Source organism: Elephas maximus, chromosome 17 (genome assembly GCF_024166365.1).
Source record: "Elephas maximus indicus isolate mEleMax1 chromosome 17, mEleMax1 primary haplotype, whole genome shotgun sequence".
Classification (NCBI taxonomy): Eukaryota; Metazoa; Chordata; class Mammalia; order Proboscidea; family Elephantidae; genus Elephas; species Elephas maximus.
In genome coordinates, this window is record NC_064835.1 from 42,571,997 (window position 1) to 42,597,752 (window position 25,756).

At 47.7% G+C, this 25,756-nt stretch overlaps 1 protein-coding gene across 5 annotated transcripts in view; it reads right to left on the reverse strand.

Moving 5' to 3' along the window:
- The window catches only part of PAX8 (paired box 8), a 70,658-nt gene extending 55,029 nt beyond the window's left edge, over positions 1-15,629 (reverse strand). For all 5 annotated transcript variants that reach the window (XM_049856702.1, XM_049856701.1, XM_049856699.1 and 2 more), the window contains exons 1-2: positions 15,473-15,629; positions 15,035-15,142 (exon numbers count right to left, since the gene is read on the reverse strand). In XM_049856702.1, the coding sequence (XP_049712659.1) occupies positions 15,035-15,059 (25 nt within the window). In that variant the 5' untranslated portion in view covers positions 15,060-15,142; positions 15,473-15,629. The remainder of the gene's footprint in view (positions 1-15,034; positions 15,143-15,472) is intronic.
- Positions 15,630-25,756: the final 10,127 nt, after the last annotated feature.

Sequence of the window (25,756 nt, forward strand, 5' to 3'; positions counted from 1 at the left end):
TGACAGACTCCACATGGGGAAAGATCTCTGGCTGGGCTGACTCTATTTCTGTGGTTCTCAAAAGCTGATCTACAAAAGAATCACCTGGAAGCTAGTGAAGGATAGAGTCCAGGCTCCACACATGCTAAAAGCATCTCAGGAGATTCTGATGCTAGACTAGAGATCACAGTTGAAAAACATCTCTCTAAAACAAAACTAAGCAGATTCCTAAACTGAACAAATATTTATTAAGCACCTAGTATAGATTTGCTATGGGTCAGCATCAACTTGATGGCAATGGTTTTTTTAATATATCCACTATGTGTTAGATACTTTGGGGGAATTTTATTCCCAGACTACAGATTCTTGTAAGCTCTGGTCCTCACAGATGCTCTGACTCTAAATCTGACCAACCACTCCCCCAAGCTGACATCCAGTGTCCACCAGCAATGTCATCTGTTGGGCCAGAATTTTCCAGGCCTGCCACTATTTGCTATTTCCAGTTGCCAGGGCTGCCTGCATCTGAGCACAGGCCAGCAAGATGCCACCAGGACTGGCAAGATGTCCCAGAGAGGCAGCTTGGGCCTCAATGGCTGTATCAGTTTTCCTAAAAGGCTGCATTCCTTGTTTTCTCAGCCCCGTTAAAAAAAACCAAGCCCATTGCCGTCCAGTAGATTCCAACTTATAGCAACCCTAAAGGATAGAGTAGAACTACCCCACAGGGTTTCCAAGGACTGCCTGGTGGGTTCCAACTACCGACCTTTTCGTTAGCAGCCACAGCTCTTAACCACTACAACACCAGAGTTTCCTGAGTCCCATAAAAAAAAAAATTTTTTTTTTTTTAAGATAGTAACCATTTATTATAAAGAACATAAAACGGTAGTTAGAGAAATATCTCTGGAAAGGACCAGATGTGCTTCATTTTGGTTGGGGAAACTTCATATACAAAACTCAATTGCACAAATCAGGTCAACTAGTAAAACATTATCAGGCAGTGGTTGTTCAGTGGTAGAACTGCTGCCTTCCATGTGGGAGACACGGGTTCAATTCCTGGCCAATGCTTCTCATGCATGGCCACCACCTGTCTGCCAGTGGAGGCTTACATGTTTCTATGATGCTGAACAGGTTTCAGCAGAGCTTCTAGATTAAGACAAACTGGGAAGAAAGACCTGAAGATCTACTTCTGAAAAATCACCCAATGAAAACCCTATGGAGCACAATGGTTCAACCTGTAACCAATCATGGGGATGGCACACCACCAGGCAGCCTTTTGTCTCATCGTGCATGGAGTCACCATGAGTCAGTGGCCAACTTGATGGCAGCTAACAACAACATCAGTAAAACAATAAAACATGGAAAATTACATGAAAACTCTCATCATGGACATTTGTAGAACACTCACTTCGTATAGGATTTGGTCTAAAGTGTTAGGGATATAGAAAGATCTATAGGATTTACAAGGAGTGGCTGGTGGATTCCAACTGTAGACCTTTTGGTTAGCAGCTGAGCTCTTAACCACTGCTCCACCAGGGCTCCAGTTAAAGGAGTTCTTACTCTTGCCTAGCTCAGAGGCAAGACATCAATCTAAAAAGATAACTATCATTTTTTTTGTAATATGTATTAAGTGTCAAATGAGAAGAACAGAGTAGGTACATTGGGGAGTCATATGGAAGAGTCACTAAGGGTTGAGGGTGTCAGAGAGGGTCTGATCAAGGAGGTGAACATTGAACAGAGCTTTGTCAAGAGGGTTGGGGGTGGAGACAGTGTTCCAGGTAAAAAAAAAATAGCTGCTATTAAATAGGCAAAGACACAGAGATGGAAATGTACATGGAAACAATGACTAGTTGGCTGGAAAGGATGGGTTTGCATACAGAAATAGTGGAAATAGGGCCAGGGAGGTGGGAAGGGCCTGGAACAGAGTCTTCTCGGATTGTTTACCAGCAGTTTACCTATAAATGCATGTTAATGACTGTATTAAAAGGGGACTGCAAGCAGGAGTCTAAGATTCTTTTGGAAAATAACCAAGCTAAGGTTCTCTGGAATAAGGCCAGGAAAGATGAGAAATCAGAAAATTCTGATAATGCATATAATTCAGCTATCACAGCTTATTGCCATGGCTGTTCCGCTGAATAAGAACACCACAAGGTCCAAAGAGGAAAAGTAAGCCAGTATGTGGCTCCGACAAGACGGCTAAAAGGAATATGAAATTGATGACAACAGAAGAAGCCAAACTCAAGCCAGGTAGGGATGGAAGTTTATGGAGAAATAAGTCAAGGCACCCCAAAATGCACATTTACCCAGGTTTCCTGATAGCAGGGTTAGAATTAAATGCCTTAGCATGGCTCTTCTTGCCAAAACCATGTACAGCGTATCTGAACCTAACACATGTTTCCATTGATGTCTCCCTTCACACCAGCTGATTGCTGGTCCCTGGAACCTGCACACACCCCAGGACTCCACAACTGCACTGGTGCTGGTCCCTCCCCTAAGCCACCCTGTGAGGGGTAGGTTCTGATAACAGCCTGTGAGACCTGTCCAATCACAGCCCAGCACTCCCCACTTTCCACTTGCTCAGCACTTGGTGTCTACTTGGGTTGAAGACTTTCCTTTCTCTCTTCAATTGTGGTTAAAAGTCCAACTTCTTTCCTCTCACTCTAGAATGTAAGCATGAAAGTAGAAGAAATCTCTTGGGCTCTGTAACCCTAAAGCCTCACCCCAGGTCTGGCACACTGAAGGCACTCAATAGATCTTTATTTATTGAACAGAACATTACTGTAATCATTCTTTTTGAGCTAGTTTGGAGTTAGAACTCAAGGCTTGTATGGTCAGGAGATGTGTGAACAGGCAAGGGCACATTGTAGGAACTGGGGGTCACTGAGCAGGGGTGGCTGAGAGGCTTTCTGGGGCTCTGCCAAGTACTGGGGAGGCAGGGCAGGAGTGCTGGTGATGGAAAAGTCAGAGTCAGGTGTGAAGCAACATAAGGCACCTCTTCAGGAGCTAAAGCAAAGCCCGAAGCAATCCAGGCACAAGATACAGACTGAACACCCATTTAGAAAAGAAATACACCAGAAGCAGAGGAGAGAGGCTTATCCTAGGACTGCAAATGCTGGGAGTCCCTAGGTGTTGTAAAAGGTTATCGTGTTTGACTGCTAACCAAAAGGTCGAAGGTTCAAGTCTACCCAGAGGTGCCTCAGAAGAAAGGCCTAGTGATCTACTGCTGAAATACCAGCCATTGACAACCCTGTGGAGCAGAAGAACTGGAAGGTGCCTGGCTACCACTAGATGGACCCTGACAAAATGGGAAAAAAACGTGGAACAGAAGCTCAGACTCCTTCAAAACAAACAAACAAAACAAAAACCAGGCATACTGGACGGGTTGAGACTGGAGGACTCCTAGAGGCTATTGTTCTGAGGTGCCCTTCAAACCTTGAGCCAAAACTAACCCCAGAGGTCTCCTTGTAGCTAAAGAACATATCGCCTCAAAAAACAATAAATATCACTCGTAAGTACTGTGCTCCTTTAAAAAATCACCTATATGAGACCAAATGGTCAACAATGACTTTAAACCAAAGGTGGGGAGGGAGACCCTTCCTCTTGCCCTTCCTCTCATTCACCCTGGGTCTGCTCACTCAGAACAGGCCAGACCAGTGCTGCTTAGCTTGGACCTCTCACTTTTCCCTGCACCATGCTCTATGAGGCACCACAGTGTCATGAAGAGAGCTCTGATTATGAGCATGGAGGCCCTGCTCTGCCACAGAGTCTTATGGGATCTGGGACAAGTCACACCTCTCTGAGTCTGTTTCCTCATTGGTAGTATATGGAGACAGGACCTCATGTGTGAACCCCTTTAGCCTTGAACAACTCTGGGCGTAGGTGAACTATTTGATTAATAAAAACCGCAGGGGTGTGCAAGGCTCACATCCTCCCAGGCACTCAAGTCGCTCAGTTCTAGAAAAGGAGAGCCCACAGAGAGAGGTGAATCCTACACAATGTGGAAGGTAAATTTTGCCATAAAAATAAAAACAGCCTTGGGGAGCTGGGGAGGAGGGAAAGGAATCCCAGAAGGCTTTGGGAGGGGGTGGCATTTGAGCTGAGTTGATCAATGGTAGCTGAGATATGGCAGGAAAGTGACTAAGTGCTGCACAGATAGTAAGTCCTTCAATCCTTGTAGTAGCCCTTCAAGGCGGCAGCTATGAGTCCCATTTTACTGGTGAGGAAACGGGCTCCTGAGCTCGCACAGATGGTGAGTGGTTGAACGGGACTCAAAGCCAGGTATGTCTGACCCCGAAGCCCAGCCTTATAAGCACTGCCTTTTATTCTTCACTCAGGGGGAAAGATAGGTTCTCTAGCATCAAGAAGGGCACTATCTACACAGGCAAATTGATGAACACACAAAAAAGAGTCTGCAAACAATAGAAGGCCATACATAATTGTGTCTACACCTCATGGTACAGAAAGTGACTTCCAGGGAGTTGGGGATGGAGAGCAGCATGGGCAGGGGCACGATGTGCTTTTGGGCCTCAGATCTCCTGGACAGGTGGACACCTTCCAGCCAATGAGGCCCAGGCAGGCCCTGAGGGAAGAGGGAAGGAGAGCCTCAGGACAACAGCTATGTCTCCTGATAGTCCTTCTCACCTGTAAAAGGGTGAGCCCTGAGGCATGAGGCAGGCCTGTCACAGCTAGGGACACCTGTCCAGAGAGCCCTATGGCCAGCGGGAGAGGTGGGATGCATGGGGCATGGGAGTCTTTCTGGTATGGGTACTGTGATGTTGCCAGAGAATACTGGAGCTGGAAGGACCTCGGTCTTGTCTCACTGTCAAGTTGGTGGGAAGCTCAGAGAGAGAAAAGTCTTACCAAGTTTGCAAATCACAGGGATTAAATATTGGAAGTACCACCAAGCATTTTGGTTTGACAGAATTAGGCATGTTTCCACAGCTTTTGCACCTACAGCTCTGTCACATTTTGTCACAAACTGGCCAGCCACCCCAGCCCAGAGCTCCTGTGTAAACCATCATTGATCTGGGCTGATCCACAATCTGGCTCACATGCTGCCCTTCCAGAACAATGAATGTTCCAGGGATCCACCCTACTCACGGAGACCAGATGAGCTCTATCTTTTATTGGCGATGTGGTTGGGCTGTGGTGGCTATTCAAGATAAATGGCCTTTAGTTCTCCTGCTGACCAGGTTGTTTGTTTTTAGTCCTCGTGCCTTCACTGAATTGTTTTGTCTGATTATTTCCTATTCCTGGTTTTGTAGGTCTGTCCTCTTGAACGAGAATCACAAGATCCCAGCTCTCTGCCCTGTGAAAGTGCCTCTCACCTTGTGTCACTCTGAACCCCCCATTTACTTCCACAACCCTGGCAGCAAATGCCACCAACCCTGACATCACACTGTGCACATGGCGGGCAGCACTCCACAAGGGCTTGTTAAATGGAATTAAACCACTGACCCTCAGATTCCTGTTGGTTCCCATCTCAACTTTAGTACTTCTCCCACCCCAAAGCCCTCCCTCCCAACCTCATTCCTCCTCCTGGTTCCCACTTCGAAGTCCCAGTCTGATGCTTAACCTGGGCCTGCGTGCATGTCAGGAGGTCACCCCCACTCTTGCCACCTCCATTTTGAGATTTCTCAAGAGCCAGTCTCAGCACTGTGTAACAGCAGAACTTGTGTCAGTGGTCTGGTGCTCAGTGAATCATAGAGATCTGTAAGTGTCACCCAGGGCTTGCTGCCGTGCCAAAGCTGTGTATTATTACACAAAGCAGGAAAACATAAGACAAAAGGAGAGAGAGAGAGACAGAAGCTGGGGTGGGGGGAGGGAAGAGAAAGAAAAAAGATGCCAGCCTAGAGGACTTGTGGATTATTATTATTTTTAATAAATGCATGGTTCTGTGTCAATTAAAAACAAATATCCGGAGACAAGCCTCATGGTCCTGTCTTAGCTGCATACACAACACAGCTCTATACCCTCTATAAAAAAAAAAAAAACATAGCTCCTCTTTAAGACCAAGTCTACTAAACATTTAGAACATTCTGGATTCCAACATAAAGTTCACGACGACCCTTTCTATTACAAGCCTAGTGCTTCCCCTATGACTAGGTTTTCTGGTAGAATGAAACAAGGCATTCCTTTCCAGGCCAGGTTACAGCAGCAGCTGACAATGCCTCAGCCAGGGATCCCCAGGAATCCTTTCATTTAATATCATCAACACGGACATCAAGTCCCTCAGTGGTGTAAACAGTTAAATGCTGGGTTACTAACCAAAGGTTGGCAGTTTGAACCCACCCAGAGATGCCTTGGAAGGCAGGCCTGGTGATCTACTTCCAAATGGTCTCAGCCATGCAAACCATATACAGTGTAATTCTACCCTGACACACGTGGGATCACCATGAGTTGGAATCAACTGGATGGCAAATGGAAAGAACAAACAAAAACAATTGCCTTTGTCCACGTGGAATATTGCAAGATCTGTCCTGAATTTTAACTGGAACAAAGTTTCCACACCGGGTTTCAAGTGACTTATGGTGAGTTTCACAGGAAATGGTAAAACAATGTAATGCTTGGGAATTTGCCCTGGAGATTTTTCTGGAGACTGTCTTCACTGACGACCGCTCCATGGAGTAGGAAAAGATGTCTTGAGAAGCTGCTCTGCCCCAGGTGAGGGTACTAGTTTTACTTCTGTTACTCCCTAGAAGCCCAGCACCTTTTCCATACTTTATACAGATGAGGAAATTCAAGCCCAGAGAGACCACAGACTTGCCTAAGGTCACACAGTAAGTAAGTGGCAAAGCCGGTCAAAAGCAAAGCCTCCAGTCCTTGGTTCTCTCTTGCTCTCTGGGGCTCTGTGATGGGGAAGGTGGGGCATGGCTGTCTTTAAAGTGATTTCAAGAGCTCTTCACCCTCTTGACACCTCCCGACCCCTGAGTTTGTCCTAGGAATAAAAGTTCTGCTGTCCTTCTAGAGAAGTTGAAGACTCCAAACTTCAGCACACAGAGAGGCCTGGATGTGTGCAAACACACAGCTCACGTGATGCCCACAGATTAAGCAGTTTCTCTCTTAGCTGCGTCACCAAACCTGCTCCCTGGACTTTTCTGCTGTGCTGGTCTGACAGCGACAATATGTCCCTGCGGACTAAATTAGCATTAACTACCCAGGTCATTTGAAGGCCACTTAGGAAAACAAGTGAAAAAGACAAAACCAATAAACATCGTGGCTGAAGACAGGAGAAGAAAAGAGATGAAAGTAATGTGTTTTCTCCCTTGATCTTTCCCTCTCTGCTTAAACTAAATGCATCTGAGAAATGCAACCAACCCAGGAACTGGTGCAGCTTCTCTCCACACAAAAAAGGGAAAATATTAGATTTAAAATACCTTTTAAGCTAATGGTAACTGTTGAACCTTGACAGAGACTCCTAAGGAGCAGACACCTTGGTTCTGAATGTCTGAGCAAGCAGCAAAGGGAATGGACCTAACCTTTGGGAAATGATACCCAGTTGCTCAGGGGGCCACTCCTGGCTGTGCTACCTATGGACGGGACCTCCAGCCCTGGTCCCTGACTGTGAGGGCATGAGCAGGGTCCTCTGGGTAACTCTGAAGCTGTTTCTGTCATGCCCACTGACTCATTTGTCTCTGAAATGGGCCCAGGCAGGGAGGCAGCGTGTGGCTTGGAGGTGTCAAGGGACAGAAGTAAGTTCACCATGAGCCTATGGGGCACCAAGCCCCACTGAGGGTCTTTCTTATTGTCCTTGAGGAGGACAGCATTGAGGTGCCCTTGGACAGTGGCTTTTTTTTTTTTTTTTTTTTTTTTGGTGCAGGTAGAAATACAGAAGCCTTGAAGTATGTGTTAATAAAAGACCCTCTCCTCTTCCTTTCCTAGTGGAGCCTAGGGCCACAAATGGCTAAGTGCTCAGCTGCTAACTGAAAAGTCGGCAGTGCAAACTCACCCAGCATCTCTGTGGGAGAAAGACTTTCGATCTGCTTCCAGTAAAATTAGAGCCAGAAAACCCTATGGGGCAGTTCTACTCTGTCACATAAGATCACTATGAGTCAGAATCGAGTTGATGGCACCCAACAACAAGGATCATCTCATTCTCCCTCATAGCAACCTCCAAGAGGGGCATCCAGACAAGGGCCGCTTCTCCCATTTGGCAGATGGGTTAACTGAGAACGCATTGAAAAGGGATCTACTTTAATTAAGGTGGGGACACTGAAGAAGAAAACAAGCTGATAGTCTAAAGGTCCTGCCTGTCTCTCTTGGTATAGGCCCATGTGCCTTCTTACCAAGGGTTCTTTGGGGAGTTTCCACTGGAGGTGCAGGTGTGGGCCATCTAGTTTTGCAGAGATTCCTGAGGAGCTGAACTTTGAGATGCAATGGAAACGGGACTTGGAGTCAGATCAGCCTTTCTGAGCCTCAGTTCCCTTCTCCTCAGTAAAGCTGTCCATTACACTACCTGCATGGCAGAGTTGTGGTGAGAATTAAATCAGACAATGGATGTGCTGTTCCCAGGAGCATGCCACACCTGTAGTAACCCTCCATGATGCTAATAATTGCTTCCATTTATGGAGGGCACACTAAGCGCCAGATGTGCTCAGTTCTCTGTGCTCAGTCTTCAGTTCTTTCTTTGGTTATGAAAGTAACATTGGCAGAGCAGGGGAGACTGTGAGGCTGGCTGTGCTGAATCCTAGCAATACTTGCCACCTTATATGATATTCGGGACTGTGGTGGTGGGCTGGGGGAGGCGTGTTCTCAGGAATAAACACAGAAACAGGACCCAACAATACCTGAGAACTCCTGAACTCCCTCCACTTGACCTTGGCCGTGCCTCAGTAAAGAGACTCTGGTGTCTGTCCAGGCCCACTCCTGGGGAAGGATCCCCAGTCAAGGTAAAGTCCAGACTCAATGAATTGTGGTTTTAAAACAGAAACTTTTCCATGAAGATGTTTCTGGCGTGTGGCTCACACTATGGGGCATTTGCTCATCATGTCCCCACCTGGCTAAGAGAGGATGCAGGAAGGGCTTTCAGCCACACAAATGGGCTGTTCTACCTCAGCCTGGACTCTGGACCTGAGGAAATGATTATGAATTCTCAAAGGTTTACTCAAATTGCCACTGCCCAGCCCACCCTCATCCACAAACTCCATCCCAGGGTCACTGACCATGGACCACATGCTTCTGGGGTTGGCAATTCCCAAGAGCAGAGTTTTCAGGAACCAGGACATCTTTTTTTGTTCTCGGTATTCCTCCTCCAAATGAGAAACGTCTAGTACCCCTGTTGGAAGCAGCCATTTCGTACATTTTCTAGGCAGAATGCTCTTTTAACTCTCTCTCAAAAGAACCTGACCTAAATAGTTCCAGTCTGAACTCAGGAAGAATCACTCTCCCAAAAAGCTGTGAGTTTAGGGGAACATCTCTTCTTTCAGAAGGTGGTTTACATCCTCAAGTCTACCTCTGAAGGGAGTGGGGAAGGGGGGCTCAGCTTTTCACAAAGTCTGAGCCATAACAAAGCAAAAATAACCTGCAGCCCAAACGAGGGCTCTTTTTATTTTCTCCCTTTTCTCTTCCATCGTCTTTTTCCGTTTTATCTTTTGGCTCCTTCTATACTCAGAACCACAAAGCTCAAAGCGTTCTCAGCTCAGCTGAGAACTCAGCACCTCTTGGACTGATAAACAGACCAGCTTTAAAATGCTTAGAAGGAAGACAGACCAACTGTGGCGAGAGAAAGTAAACACATCCATACACCAGTCAACCCTAGCAAGCTCCTCGCTGAGATTACAAACAGGTCCTGCCTGAGCTGGCAAGGATGCTAGAGCAGGCTGGGGCGGAGGTGGGGAGTGAGGGTGGGGATGGTGACAACAAGGGCAAAACAGGCTTCCTGTGCCTCAGTTATGCCCCAGAGGAGAAGAGTCATCTGGGAGTCTGCCCAGGACCTGGCTTGGATGCTCCTAAGGATAACCTACTCTGCCAGCTTGTCCCCCATCCCTTTGGAAACACCCCAAGAGAATGAGAATCCAACATCATTCTCCCTGATTTAAAGGGGCTCCTCTCTTTTGCCCCCAAGCTCTCTGTGTGCAAGTAAAATTAGCCAGTGAGAGAGTCCGGGTTTTTCACAAAACAGAATGTGATAACTACATAATGTGATATCAACATTTGAGGAACTTTTCCTATTGAAAACATACACTTTAAACAAGTCACTATGCGCAGGCGCGCGCACACACACCCACAAATTGTTTGTATGAGAACCAATTAATAAATGCGAATTCATTCAGGCATATCTGCACTAAATTACTGTTTCATTTAATTGCAGGGGAATTTTCCATTACTAAATGCTCCCTTGCTGATTTTTTTTTGCATTATTTATCTATTTTTCCAGTTTTACTAATAGTGAAGTTGGTATGCGATATTATCTGCTGTTCGTACGTCTTACATTTTTTTTTCATTTGAAAATGTTTCCTCATTCTTGCATCTTCACGTAATCTGAGAGAAGCATCATTAAAAGCAGACAAGGTTTTACACAGAAATGATTGAAAACAGCTCTGCTGGAATTACCCTGACAGGAGCACGTCCCGTCTGCTCGTGTCTCTCCTTCCAGGTGTGCGTGAGGGTGTGCGCACGCTGTGTGTCTCCACTTTTGGGTGGAGAATGTTTTCCTATGTCTGTGAGTCACAAGTCTATCTATATAAAGATCATGCACACCTAACTACGGGTGGAGATTGCACGGGCTTTAATAATAAAAAATAAATAACGCTCAGTTCACTTCATAAGCCCCCAGAGTGCAATGAGCATTTTTTTACTAACTGTTCATGAACAACAAATCAAGATTCTGACACCCAGACACCCAAGATCTCAACCTGCCGCCCCTAGAAGGTCCTGCCTCTTTATGCTTAGAAAAATGGGCAGGTTTGCATGGTGGTTAGGGATTGCTTAGGGGCTGTGGTAGAGATTTTATGTTCAAAAGAATGTGTTTTAAAGCAGGATTTTTATTTTCTTACATTGAAAGACAAATGTTCCATGCACCTGGCAACCTTTTTTTTTGATATCAGTTCTTTCATTTCTTCTCTCACCAGCCACCTTCTCTCTCTTCCCTCCCCTCCCCCCTTACTAGTTTCAGTGTCTTTTTTTTTCCTTCTTCTCTTTATTCTTTTCTTTCTCTTTTGAAGTAAAATGTTCTAGAGGATGTGAATGATTAAGCTGTTTACTTCAAGGTTTAAGTACGAAAAGGCATGTCACCGTAAGTAAAGTTTCACCTTTATCCCCAACTCCATCAATAATTACAGAACAAGGACGACTACCAGTCAATCTTTCTTACGATTAGCTTTTATAAAAATGATTCCATTTAGCCTGAGCATACTGAGTTCTACTAACTTTACTTTGCACCAATATTAATTGCAAAGCAGAGTAACTTGCCCCAAAATAAATTCAGCATATAAAGGGATTCTGAGTACTTGATGGCACTGGGTTGGGCTGGGTTAGGGGAAAATACCCATAAAACAAATTTCTCACTAAAATTAGAGATTTGAGGCAGTATAATAGAAAGTTGTGACATATTGCTGTATTACTAGATGCTCTCCTTTAGAACCAAATGTCTTTTAATAATTAAAATTCCATTAGATTAATTTTTGCTTGTTCTCCTTCACTTCTTTTGTCCTCATCAGAAAAAATTAGGCAGAGCCCTTTTGGGTACAGACTTATAAAATTAATTAACTTTCCTTCCACCCCCAAAAAGTTCCAAATAAATGCTTCCAGTAGACATCAAAAAAGTGTCAATTAGAAATAATTACTTTTTATCAATCAGCGGTGCAATTAAAGTGACAAAGCTTGGAAAGATACTTATCTTAAAACTAATTCACAAGGTAGCTAAATTATCTCCTAATTAACTTGCACTGAGGAGGTTGGGAGGGTGGACCATCTTGAAACAAAGATGAATTGAGGAACCCCAATACCTCTTTACGTTCCTGCAGACCGGTTCCAGTTCGGGAAGATCTTATTTTCAACTCAGGCAAAAAAAAAAAAAAAAAAAAAAAAAAGCCCTGGGAAGAAAAGAAATCCTTCCCAAATGCATTTAACCTCCTTTCCTCCTTTCTAAAACCGGGTGGAGGGAAGCGGGCTCAGGGGAGGGGAAGTTAGACGACTGGCTCTTCCTTGTTCTTAAGTCTCATTTCATCCTCTGAATAACCTATTTTCAGGAGCTGGCGGAGGGGTTGCGCCAAGTGATTTCAAATAACTTTTAATGACAACCTGCTCGTTTTTACTGAACTCTTTCCTTATAATGCAGTCTCATTTACATTTTAATAGTTACATGGCGTTCATCACTAGGCATGCATCTTTGAGTATTAAAAAAAATTAAAAAAAAAAAAGCTTTTGCCTTAGAGGATTTTTGTTCCCCGATGCTACAAAAACCCGCACGGATTTTACAGAACGTTCCAACTCCCGTCGCTGACCAATGCACATTAGAATAAAACTGGAGAAAACAAAAACAAATTAGCATCTCTCTCCCAGGCAAGATCAGCGAGGTTGAGCCCAGGGTGACCCACAAAGCCTGGGGCGACGGAGACCGCGCAGCAAACTTTCGCCAGCGACTCGGGTTTTGGGAAACTGTGCGGCCGGCCTCGCTCCGGCGAATGGCCGAGCGGCCCCCTGCACCCTGGGATTCCGCTCCAGGGAAAGTTTTAAGTGGGGGCTCTACACGCGCAACCGAACTCAGAAATGGAGCTGCCAGAGGAAAAAGGGGAAAGCCGCGAAAACTTAAGAGAGAATAAACCCAACCCAAACCAAACCCAGTACTGTCGAGTCTATTCCGACTCATAAACAAGGCCAGCTTATGAATTAGCTCTGATGAATTTAGGCAACAGAGTCAAGTAAGCTGATCAGAAACTCGAGGGTGTCCTGTTCAGGTTTTGCCCAAGGCGGGGTTCCGAAAAGAAACAGGAGCCTCGAGACTTCTAAACAGGGTTTTAGGCGACTTTCTTCTGGTTTAGCATTAAAACTAAGTTACAAAGTCTCGTTGTTGCTCCCTCGCAGCTTTATTTCCTTATTTGCAGCTTTATTTATTTTTTAAAATTGGTTGTGGGGTGGGTAAAGAAGAAACCTCTCCGACTCCTCAAGACAGAAAACTACATCTGCTCTTGGCTTTTGGGGCGAGACGGTTCTGTCCTCAAACCTAAGGGCGATTTGCATCTGAGTTAATGGGAAAGCGGCGTCTTACCCCCTGGGCCCGTTGCTGATCAAAAATAAAGTTTAAAAAAATGTTATCATTATTTTTTTCCTTTTTTCTTTCCTTGATTCTCACGAACTCGAATGAATCCTTCTAGGAAGGAAATAACGAAAACAAAATCAAGCCAACCTAGGGCACCGCGACACTGCCTCTGGTAACGTCAGCGGAAGGGGTTCGGCCCGGCCCGGTAAATTCGAAGTCCGAGGGCACCCACTCCTCCCAGCAGCGCCAGAAAGGTCAGGGGAAGGTCAGAGGGGTAGAGACCGAGCCCTGGAGAGGAGCAGAAGCGGCCGGAGCCAGCCTGGCGCGGAATCGGGCACCCGGCACCATGCGCTAGCCAGACGGGACCGTCCTGATCCCAAGGCAGGGGCACTGTCCTGTACTGTTACCCTGGTTCAGCTAGAGACTAAGGGGGATAAAAACTTGTCCTGGCTTCCGAAAGTGGCCAAGGAGTGCGCCCGGCACCCGGGGTGGTTGATTAGGGGGCGTCAAGCAGCCCGCTCGGTTCCCTGGCTCCCTGACCCCCGCGGCTCCAGGGAAGGGCCGCCGGGTCTCTACCTCACTGGTCCTGAGGCAGTCACTCATCGCAGCGAGCCGCCGGGACCGCTAGGGCGCCGCTCTCGGAGGGGAACGGAGGATGGGGAGGGAGCGTCCTGTTACCTAGGTCTCAGGCCCTAGAGCGAACCAGGGGGAGAAATCCCCAGGAGTCCCGGGAGGGGGATCCCTGTGCCCCTCCTAGAGGAACCTCGGCTCCCCGACCCCAGGCTGCGCGGCGCAGCCCGGCCCTGCGGGGCACTCGGCTAAATAGAGATCTCAACCGCTCGCCGCGCCCGCTCCGACCCCTCTTTATTGTAACAAATGTCCCGTTTGCCTAGCGGGACTTCATATTCGCCTAGAATTCATCTGAAATATTGATTTCCTCTCACTTCGCCAGCCCAAATCGATAGCGCTGCGCCCTGGCCCCATAAATCGCATTCCCGGCCGCCGGCCCGGCTCCATCCATCACAGCTGGCCGTGCAGTGCCTCCGCCGGCTGTCCGCACTCACTCCTCGCCCAGGCGCCAGTGCCCACCTCGCGCACCGGCCTCGACCCCAGGGCGCCTTCCCTGCAGTCCTCGCCCGGCCCGGGCAGGAAGGGTGGGTGGGGACAGCCGGAGCCGCGGCCGCGGGGTACGAACGCTTTTGAAGGCCTGGGCCCAGGCGCTGGTGGGGACCGAGGCTCGGCCCAGCGGGCAGCGGTCTTCGCGGGTGGGATGCTCTGCTCGAGGCTCTCTGCCTACCCGGTGCCGGACAAGGAGGGGTCCGAGAACGTCTGAGTGCGCTCCTGGCTCCGAGACCCGGACCACTAGCTTCTTTTCGTTTGGCTTGAGAGGTGCGGGGCGGTTCAAGATCCCGCTGGCGGAGCCACCAGCCAGGACTGCGCACACCCGGGGAAGAGGGCTTAGATTACTGGGGCAGGGGTTCTGCGAGCCTAGCGCGGGCGCGGCCCAGGGCCTAAGCGCATGCAGGATGCCCACCAAACCTGCTGTGCAAGGGCGGTGTTGGGGGCTCAGAGGACACCCCTCTGGTCCTCCACGGAGAGCCAGCACCTAGCCGCTCGGTGTGGCCTACAGAAGCCAAGGCCTGGGAAGAGCAGTTCCGCCAGCGGAGGGAGAGCCCAGACCCTAGAGCGGGGAGGCTGCCCCAACCGAAAGTCGGGCCTGAGGCGCTCTCAGCTTCTTCCCCAACCAAGTGGATTCCACGGGCCCTGGGCGTACGCCCCGCAGCCCCAGCAGACCCGAGCGCACGCACAGACGCACGGTGGCTGCGCGGGGGCTCGGCGGTCCTGGCCACACCGCGACCTTACCGGATCTGATAGAGTTGTGAGGCATAGCCAGGGAGTCTCTCGCAGCCTGCCAAGGACTCGGGGCTTCCTCTTGCTGGTCCTGGCCTCGCCCGCCGCCACGCTGCTGCCCTGCACAGACCCAGGGAAAGGGGCCTGAGATTGGATGCCTGCCGCCTTAGACCCCCCTCCCCAGGGCCTGTCCCTTAGGCTTTCATTGCGTGCCAGGAGGAGTGGAAGGATTTTTTGGCTGAGTGGGGCCAACCTCAGTCCAGAGGTTTCAGGATTGGAGGTGTGCTGAGGAAGCCCCAAACTCCAGTCCCCGTGTCTTATACCTCCCAGCTACCCCAGCCTTATCCCGTTTACTGGGAGGGAAAAACCTACCAGGCTCCTGGGACCTTCTCCCGTCTCTCATCACCCCTTTACCTCAGCCAGCTTTCACCCAACCCCTAGGCGTCATACCTGGCCGGCAGCAGGCTCCCCCTGCCTGGGTCCTCCTGTGAGGGTGCCCTGGGCCCTGCGTCTCTCCTCCTTGTGAAGTTTGTTCCCATCCACTGGCATCACCAACCGATTTTATCCCGCTTAGGCCCTGGGAGATGGGTCTGGCGAGGCTTGAAGGCCACGGATTGGCTGGCTGAGAGCAGGGGGGTGCGGGAAGGGGAGGATTTTGCAAGGGGGACATGGCTGAGTGGACTCAGGAGTTAGAAACATTTGCTGGAGCTTCTGTTGCCAGCAAAGAGAAGAGAGGCAGCTGAGCCTTAACTCAACTGGGCAGGTCTTGAAATATTCGAGGAGTGGGAGATAGAGGCCTTGGGTCCTGAGGATGAGGGTGCCTGGGCTCCCCTGGTGTCACTGACCACCAGAACTGAAAGACACGGTCCTTCCTTGACACCTTTGTCCCTTCCTCATACCCAGGCCTGCTCACTGGGAAGGAGCCCTTTTCTCTTATATGAGGAAACTTATTTTTCTGCCTAGTTCCTGAGGTACAAGGCTGCTCACAGTGCTAGAAGCAAAGTGACTCCATCTTCTCACCAGTGGTGTTGACCTCTTCCAGGTCAGATCCTTGAACAGCCCCTGAACCCATTCGGTATCAGACATGATCCACACCAGGTTACCAGGTTGACGAAAATAGTCACATAACCTATTTCACAGGAACTCCTCTCCTCCAAAAGCCTGCATAGCCCCTGTCCTCTCTGCTCCTTGTGGATTTCTGATTTGGGAGGAGAGTTCAGGGGAAGGGCTGTGGGACCTAGACCTCACCTCAAAGTGGGCAATTACCAGCCCTAGAAAGGGACTGGGCTGGGGTGACGTCTGGTGTTGTCAGCAGGAATGGGCAGCCTGGGCTTGGTGGTGGCCGGGGTGTGGATTGGAAGGGATCTCTCAAGTGAGAACAAGAGGCCCTTAGTGGGGGCAAACACAGCTCCCTCTTTCCTCACAGGTGTTCTCCTCTGTCAGGGAAGTGGGGTACAGTGAGGATTATATGTGGGTACATGGAAGCAGATGTCCTGGAGTGCAAGGCCTAGGCACTCCTCCACTCTCAGTCCAGACCTCTGGTTCAGGATTACAGCTGAGAAGGCAGCCACATTCCTGCAGAGCAGCTCCTTAGGCCTGGGGGATGCTCTGGATAGGGAGGCTGGAGGTGCTGGAGAGAGAGGCAGAGGGAGAGGGAGAGGAAGGCACAGGGGGAACTGGGACTAGGCAGGTGTGTGAGTGTGTGTGTGTGTGTGTGTGTGTGTAAAAACAGGCAATTAGTTTTCCCTAGTTAAAAAAAAAAAGAAAAATGTTTTATTTGTCAGCTTAACTACTGCCTCCCATCCAGCCTTTCTCATTCCTCAATTTAACAGAAAGGAATCATTGTGTTAAAAAAAAAAAAAAAAAAGTATGTGTGTTGCTAGATGGATACTCCACCTGTGTAAAGGGGACTAAAACTAAAACAATAGGGGCTTTATTATTTTCAAATGTTTCTCCAAAATTGTTACTTAAAATTGCTCTGTGCTTTCCAAAGGTCCAGAAACTTGACTTCTCTGTTACATTGGAGAGAGAGCACCAGAGACAGTGGTCTGAGGGGAGCAAGGCTTTGCACCAAGACCGGCAGGGTGGCAGGATGGCGTGGGCCTAGGCATGTATCCCACTAACCCCACAGTCCTACCTCAGAGTGTGGGAGCAACAGCTCAGGTGTTCTCAATTCACCCAGGAAGGTGGCACTGGAAGGGGAGCCCGGACAAGCCCTTACTCAAATGGTTTGAAATCCTCAGTTTCTACTCAGGAAAAGATCTGATTGGTACCAATCACAACCCAGTGTATCAATTCTTGCCAAGGTTTTTCTCCAGCCCCGCCACACAAGCAGGCCTTCCCTCTGCTTTCTTTGGGTGAAGGTTCTCAAGGGGAAAAATGGCACATCATCAGAGCATTCTGTCCAATTTGTGAGCTCATTAAAAAAAAAAAAACTCTTTAGTGTGAAAAAATGCTATGGAGCTGTACAGGGTTGCTCCTTCCTCAAGGAAACGCATCCTCACACCTCTCGAGAGCACCCCTTCCCCAGACTGCACGCCACCCACAGTGACCAGGAGGGGACTCGGCAGAGACATTCCTGCAGAACAAACAGGCAGGAGGAACACAGTGAGTCCAAGCGGCTGAAAGGGCTGCCGTGTGGTTTTTGGACCAAGCTTCCTAATTAAAATTGGAAGTCAGGCCTCAGATCCTTGCTACTTCCCAGTTCTCTGTGACCAAGTTCATGGAAACCGTCATTAACCAGCAGCCCCAAATCCCTCTCTGGCATCCTTTCCAAAATGAAGGGTTTGAGATACATATATTAAATTAAATGCCTTTCATTGAAGTTTTCCTCAAACTTAAAAATATCCATGATTCTTTTAGCTAAGCATAACAATATCAAACCTACCTTTGGTGTTGTTTGAAATTTCAAGATAAACATCACGTCATGACTGCGAGACTCTCAGATCAATGAGAACTTCAGAACACGCTTTCTAAAACCAACCCCCAGTTTATCCAAGAAAATTTAATTACTTGCCAATATTAAAATAAAGAAGAGAAAGTAGGTCTGGCTTGCCTTTAAAAATTGAGAGAGCTGGCCACAGATCTAAGTGTGTCTTTATGGAAAGGAGCATTCCTTCAGGTTTACCATTTAAACAATGCTAGGTAACTACCTAATGGCAGTACATATTTGAGTTTGCATAATGCTCTGTGGGAAACACTGGTGGTATAGTGGTTAAGAGCTACTGCTGCTAACCAAAGGTCGGCAGTTCAAATCCACCAGGTGCTCCTTGGAAACTCTGTGGGGTCAGTTCTACTCTGTCCTGTAGGGTTTCTCTGTGGTTTTTAAATTCTAAGTTGATCTTCTGGACACTCAAGATATAGCCTTTCTTTCAGGATTCAGCTCAGATGCACTGAGGTGGTGATAACCAGCTAGGTGGTCAAGTAGGGTGACCAGCCATCTTGGTTTGCCCAGGGCCAGGAGGTTCTCAAGAGGCAGAATTTTCAGTGCTAAAACTGGAAGTGCCCTTGGCAAACCAGGATGAGTTGGTCATGCTCACTAATAAGATTGAGGAAGAGGATGGTTTGGGGTCTTTTATAAGGGGCCCGGAGTTTAAATTGACTACTTGATTGACTATTTGATTGTACAGGCGAACTCCTACCCCCTTTTAGCTCAGGTTGCTAGTCTTCAGGAAGGTCTGTAGGCCTCTCCCCTTATACACCCCCAGGATGTGGAACCTAGGACCACCTCCTCCCCATTGACACACGGCCTCAGAAGTTCCTCTGTACAGATTGCCCAGAGGCCAGCTTTGGGGGAAAACCCCTTCCACCACAACTTGTCTTGCTGAGCTGCCCTGCCGCCTTTCCCTACATAGGGAGCAATTCCTGAAACTAACGTGCATCCTTTGGGAAGAAAACAGGTGTTCAGTACTTTAAGTCAGAAAATGAGCGAGTCAGCCCCAGTTATGGGAAATTGGATCGTTTCTTCTCCTGAGCCTCAGTTTCCTTTTTACAGGATGCAGAGGCCAGGGCAGGGGGAAGGAAGGTAGGACCCAGCTAATGGCTTTGTTGAGAGGATGAAGAGAATTATGAATCTGAAAGCCCTTTGAAAACTACAGCTCTGTACAAAAGTTAATTATTATTAGATAACAAAGGCAGAGGCCATACTTTCAAGAAGGGCAGATTAAAACTCCTCTAAAATTTTGCTGTAGAAGTCGGTTCCTTTAATCCTCTCCTGAAAGCACTGTGGTTTTTCAGCTCTCTGAGCCACTGAACACTCCAGGAGAGAGCCATGGGACAGGAAAAGGGCAGTGAGCACGTGTTTGTGGGTACAGGGGCCTGTGAGGGGCTGCTGTGGGCCAGGGGTGCCTGGGAGGGGAGCAATTAATATCCTTTAACCCAAAAACAGGTGAGCAGAGCCAATGGCAGAAGGATTGGGCCAGTGCCAAGGCAGAGATTTCAGACTCACAGACTTCATTTTGCAGAGGGTAGGCTCCCTCAGCAGAAGGTTTACTGCCACTCTTTCCTCCTCACAGAGTTGCCCAGTCATCCTCAACCAAAAAAAAAACTATTGCCCTTCAGTCAATTCTGACTCATAGCAACCCTACAGGTCAGAGTAGAACCGCCCCATAGGGTTTCTCAGGAGCGCCTAGTGGATTTGAACTGCCAACCTTTTGGTTAGCAGCTGTAGCACTTAACCACTACACCACCAGGGTTTCCCAATTGTCCCTAGCACACCAAATTTCTACCCTGTCCCCACACTTCAGGAAATGGCTGACAGCCTGCCCTGAGGCCTCCTGGTGGCTGAGCCTGAAAATCAATCATTAATTAGCCTACGTCCCCCACCCCCAGGCTTTCAAAACAGAGGTAGAAATACAGGTCCCAGCAGGGGAAAAGAAAGGGCCCCTGGCTGTGGAAAGCTGTTTGGAAAAAGCCACCTATGGCATTTGTCCAGTTGGGTTCGGTTGGAGATGTGCTCTCTGCACTTGTCTCTCAGGCTCTTTGCCCAGCCCTTGGCCCCTTGGAGGCTGGCACCTGGGCGGCTGGGAGGATAAACTTTCAGGGCTGGCCAGGAAACAGCTGCCTTGGGGAAGCAGAAAGGAAGGCAGTGGAAGGAAGAATTCAGAGGAAAAGAGCAATGTATAGAGGGGATAACACAGGTCAACTATTTTTTTTTTCCTAGCCAACCTGACAATCCTTTGGTTAGTAGTGGGGTGCTCAACAATTTGTGCCACCCTAACAAATGGAACTGCTTTGGCTGGGAATCAAACCGAGGTGAGCTGCTCGGAAACAGCCGTGCTCACCACGGCACCACCAACTCTGACCAATAGTTAAATGACAAGTTACGAAGCATGTGCTGGGCCCTTTGCCAACGTCCTCCTATCTTGTAGATGAGAAAATTGGGCCCCAGGGAAGATAAGTAGCATGTCCGAAGGCTCCCAGGTAGTAGGTGGCAGAGTGGATGGCTGCACAAGCACTAGTGGCCTTGGCTTTGCCTTAAGTGTTAGAAATTTTGCTCACCCCAGCCTAGCTCCTCTCACTCCCTAGCACCTACCCAGCTTCTGTCAGGAAGGAAGGTTCTGGAATCCAGGGAGCAGCCAGGGTGAGGTCAACCCCCATGGACAGGAAAACTTTCCTGCCACAGAGGAGAGCTAGTCATGCTGTAGGAATGCTCCCCCCCGGACCAGCCCCCCTGCCAGTCCAGGCCAGAACAGCAGCAGTCAAGGCAGGAATCTCTCAGGCCAATGCTAGGGAACCAGAGTGGGTGCCTTCCTGATAGCTGTTCCTGGGGAGGCGCCAAGGAAAAACCCAGGCCCAGAGCTTTTCATCGGATTCAGGATTGGCTTTGTTCTCTGTGGCCTTGGAACACCAGAAGTTCTTGCTATTTGCACAAACCACAAAACAGGGTGTGCCCTCCCCCAAACCCTGGCAATGCCTAGGACCCTGAAGAAAGGACCGGAGATCCTGTTGGTTGGCGGAGAAAGGATGGAGAAATCAAGAGAATTCAGGTGATCTAACCTGTCTTTTGACCCCAAACTTCACTGCCTGCTCCATGGGAAGGCTTCTGGCACGTACTGAGTAGAGCCATCCTAGGTACTTTTTGCACATGTCTTTGGGCCTGGGGTCACCTCGAGACTGTCTCCTAGCAGTGAGAACCTCTTGCTCTAGGCTGCCTCTTTGTATACCCCCTACCTTTCCTGTCTTTGGAGGAGCAGCCCTGAGGATTTGGGGCTCTGGACGATTTCTTTCCTCTCCATGCCCTGCCTGCTGTCCCAGTGCTGTGACCACCTTTGCTGTGCTGAAGCTGTGTCTCCCAGGCACAAAGGCCCCCCATACTAGGGAGGACATACCATCACCTTGGGGGAAATGACTAAGCGTGGCATTTCCATTTAATAATGACAGCTACTACTACTATCATTTATTGTTACTAAGTACCAGGCACTGTTGAGGGCCTGCCTTACCTATAACCTTATTTACTCTTCATAACACCCAGTGAAGCCAGGTCTTCAGGCAACTGGAGGCATAGAAGTTACCCTTTTTACCAGGCACTGTTGAGGGCATGCCTTATCTATAACCTTATTTACTCTTCACAACACCCAGTGAAGCCAGGTCTTCAGGCAACTGGAGGCATAGAAGTTACCCTAGGTCACCCAGTTGCTGAGTGGTAGAGGCAGGGCCTGAACCCAGACTCATCTAACACCCAAACATCTGTTACTCTATGAGGCATCTTCAGGGCATGGGAAACAGTAATAACTCCAAGAAAAGCAGAATAAAGTAGTAAAAGAGGCCCTGTTTTTTCAGTTTTAGGGGCCGCAAGTGGCCTGTAGGAGCCTGCGGTGGTTAAGAGCTTGGCTGCTAACCAAAAGGTCAGAAGTTCGAATCCACCAGCCACTATTTGGAAACCCTATGAGCAGTTGTACTCTGTCCTATAGGGTTGCTAGGAGTAGGAATAGACTTGAAGGCAACGGGCCTTTTTTTTTTTTTTTTTAGTGCCCTCTTGTGGAGAGGAAGCCCTGGTGGCATAGCGGTTAAGTGCTACGGCTGCTAACCAAGAGGTCGACAGTTCAAATCCGCCAGGTGCTCCTTGGAAACTCTATGGGGCAATTCTACTCTGTCCTATAGTGTCACTATGAGTTGGAATTGACTCGATGGCAGTGGGTTTGGTTTTTGGTTTTGTGAAGAAGCTTGATTTCTAGTAAGGAGATTCATATATCCTAGGCCTATAACTGACAGCATTGTACTTCAGGATAAATCTAGAAATGTTCTTTTTGATGATGAACGCAACACCATTTCTCTGCAAGTCGTCATTTCTGGCATAGTAGGCCATATGATTGGCCGATTCAAAATGGCCAACACCCGTCCATTTCAGCTCACTAATTTAATGCCTAGGACACTGATGTTTATGTGTTCCATTTAGTTTTTGACAATTTCCAATTTTCCTAGATTCATACATAGTATATTCCATGTTCTGATTATTAATGGATATTTGCAGCTGTTTTGTCTCATTTTGAATTGTGCCACATCATCAAATGAAGGTCCTGAAAGCTTGACTCCATCCGAGTCATTAAAATGGACTCTACTTTGAGTAGGCAGCTCTCCCCCAGTCGTATTTTGAGTGGCTTCCAACCTGAGGGACTCATCTTCTGGCACTATATCAGACAACATTCTGATTTTCAGGTTTTTACTGGCTAATGGGAATTCCAGACCACTTAATCGTGCTCACAAGGAACCTGTGCATAGACCAAGAGGCAGTCGTTCAAACAGGACAAGGGGATATTTTGTGGTTTAAAGTCAGGAAAGGTGTACATCAGGATTGTATCCTTTTACCACACCTATTCAATCTGTATGCTGAGTAAACAATCAGAGAAGCTGGACTATATGAAGAAGAGTGGGGCATCAGGATTAGAGGAAGACTCATTAACAACCTGCAATATGCAGAAGATACAACCTTGCTTGCTGAAACTGAAGAGGACTTGAAACACTTACTGATGAAGATCAAAGACCACAGCCTTCGGTATGGATTACACCTCAACATAAAGAAAACAAAAATCCTCACAACTGGACCAATAAGCCACATCATGAAAAACAGAGAAAACATCGACGTTTTCAAGGATTTCATTTTCCTTGGATCCACAATCAACACCCATTGAAGCAGCAGCCAAGAAATCAAAAGATGCATTGCATTGGGCAAATCTGCTGCAAAAGACCTCTTTAAAGTGTTGAAAAGCAAAGATGTCACCTTGAAGACTAAAGTGCGCCTGACCCAAGCCATAGGGTTTTCGATTGCCTCATATACTTGTGAAAGCTGGACAATGAATAAAGAAGACCAGAGAAGAATTGACGCCTTTGAATTGTGGTGTTGGCGAAGAACATTGAATATACTGTGAAAAGAACAAAAAGATCTGTCTAGGAAGAAGTACAACCAGAATGCTTCTCAGAAACATGGATGGCAGGACTATGTCTGACGTACTTTGGACATGTTGTCAGGAGGGATCAGTTCCTGGAGAAGGACATCATGCTTGGTAAAGTAGAGGACCAGCAAAAAATAGTAAGACCCTCAAAGAGATGGACTGACACAGTGGCTGCAACAATGGGCTCAAGTACAACAATGATTGTGAGGCTGGCACAGGACCGGCTAGTGTTTCCTTCTGTTGTACACAGGATCGCTATGAGTTGGAACCGACTGGATGGCACCTAAGAACAACACCAGCAAGAGCCTCAGAGGGGTTGGGTAAATGAAAGCATGGAGCGAATTAAAGGTGGAGGTCTCATTTCTCTCCCTGATTGGATTCCTGCTGCCCTTGGCAAAGCTTAGACACAGAACACAGTTATGGCATGAATGAGTGAATCATCCACCTATGTGTTTTGCTAAACATTGTTTCAAAGATCTTTCTATTTTCAGGCGTGCCATCTTTGTGCAAGGCAGCATTTCCTTTTATTTGTCCTGCACTCTCCTCTGACCCTCAGGGAGTGTGCCGTGGCCCTGGTGATTTCTGCTCACATTCTCTGTGATTTTAGACTTTGATCCTGTCTGCTGTGAGAATCCATTTTTCCAAACAGAATCACTTCACTCAGGCTTACTCTGGTGGACAGAGACCAGAGTCCAGGGAGAAGATCTTTTTCTGCTTGGTTCCTGGTTACCCCTCCATAAAGCAGGGGCAGTGGAGGCATCCTGACTGTGGGCATGGCACTGTGGAGGCAAAAGCTGGAATTCTGGCACATCACTGTACCAGCTGTGTGGCCTTGTGCCAGTTATCCAGCTTCTCTGAGCTGAAGTTTCTGAATCTGCAAAGTGAGTGATATTTTGGTGACTGACTCAGACAAAGTGCGTGGAGCATGTATGTTAGTGACTAAAATTGGCCACAATAAAGATGGTGGAGAAACATTGCTCATCAACCTTGGTGGAGTGTCACTGTCACATACTCAGGACTCCAGGAGACACTGAAAGCTTACAAAGTTGGCAATGGGGTAAGGGGGTGGCGAGTGGGACTGAGCTTGCAGGTTCCTGGGACAGTCCAAGGCCAAGATCTCCCAAGAGTGTATGAGCCCCTTCCTCCCCTTCCACAGGGTACACGAGACTAGACTTATGAACTTAGGACCTGCTTCATTGCCTGAAGTGGCTGCCAAGTTCCTCAGGCTGAGAACCCTCCTCTCAGAGAGATCCCATGCTACTAAGGACCCTGTGGCCCCAAAGGGAGGAGTCCAAAATATAAGACCCTTTCCTCGGAGGGCAGGTACATAGTGGTGTGTGCCTCTCCAGAGCTGTGACTCTCCAGGCTCAGGTTCTTAGGGGGCAATGTCTAATCTAGCTACATTTGCTGATTCATTGGGATGCTGGGGTCTTCTCTATTTTTTCTTTCTGTTTTTGTTTTTTAATTTATAGACATAATACACCATTAATAATTCTATCTGTAGTGGTAGATGTCCCCCTTCTTCTAGCTCTTAGCCCGAGGTAACTGCATCAAATTGATGTTTATCCTTCTAGACTTTTTCCATGTGTATCCATATGCCTGTTCCTTAGGAATCATGACCTTTGTTTTAGGAATGTATGTTTAGCACAAATAGTAGCAAACTGTATGTAAGTCGTGTTCTGCAAGCTGCTTTTATTCGCTCAGCATGTCTTGAATATCTTTCCATGTTACAGCATATAGCTCTTTCTCATCCACCATAGTTCACAATATGGATACAATACAGTCTAACTATTTTTCTTTCAATGGATATTTATGTTTCTGAGTTTTTTCTTAGGAAAACTGTTCCACAATAAACTCTTTGTACACATTTATGAATATTTTCCTGGAGAAGTAGAAAATGAGAAACAGAATTGTGAGATTGCATGGTGGGCATGGCTTAATTGGCTTTCTATAAACCTAATCTGTCTTCTCTTTCCATTGCTCTTTAAACATTTAAGGTAAGCAGGTAGGGCAGAATTAGGAGATACCTGGAGAGATTTCCTAATCCAGGGTCACTGTCATTTTCCAAGGCAGTGACCAATGTGTACAGAAGTTCAGGATGGGTGTCCTGATTATGAACTGCTCTTGATCCTGAGAACATTCTTGACTTCCCAGAAGTAACCAGGGAACAGAAACAGGGGTACCTTACTCCCCAGAGGTCCTAAGACCACCTTCACAGGTCAAATGGAGTGACTGAGTTCAATTTTATGGTCTCTCCTTCAGGATTCAACAGAGACCTGAAACTCCATGCTTGGAGCTTAGTCTCTTCCCTTCTGGAACCCGAGGAGGTGTGAATTATGGACAG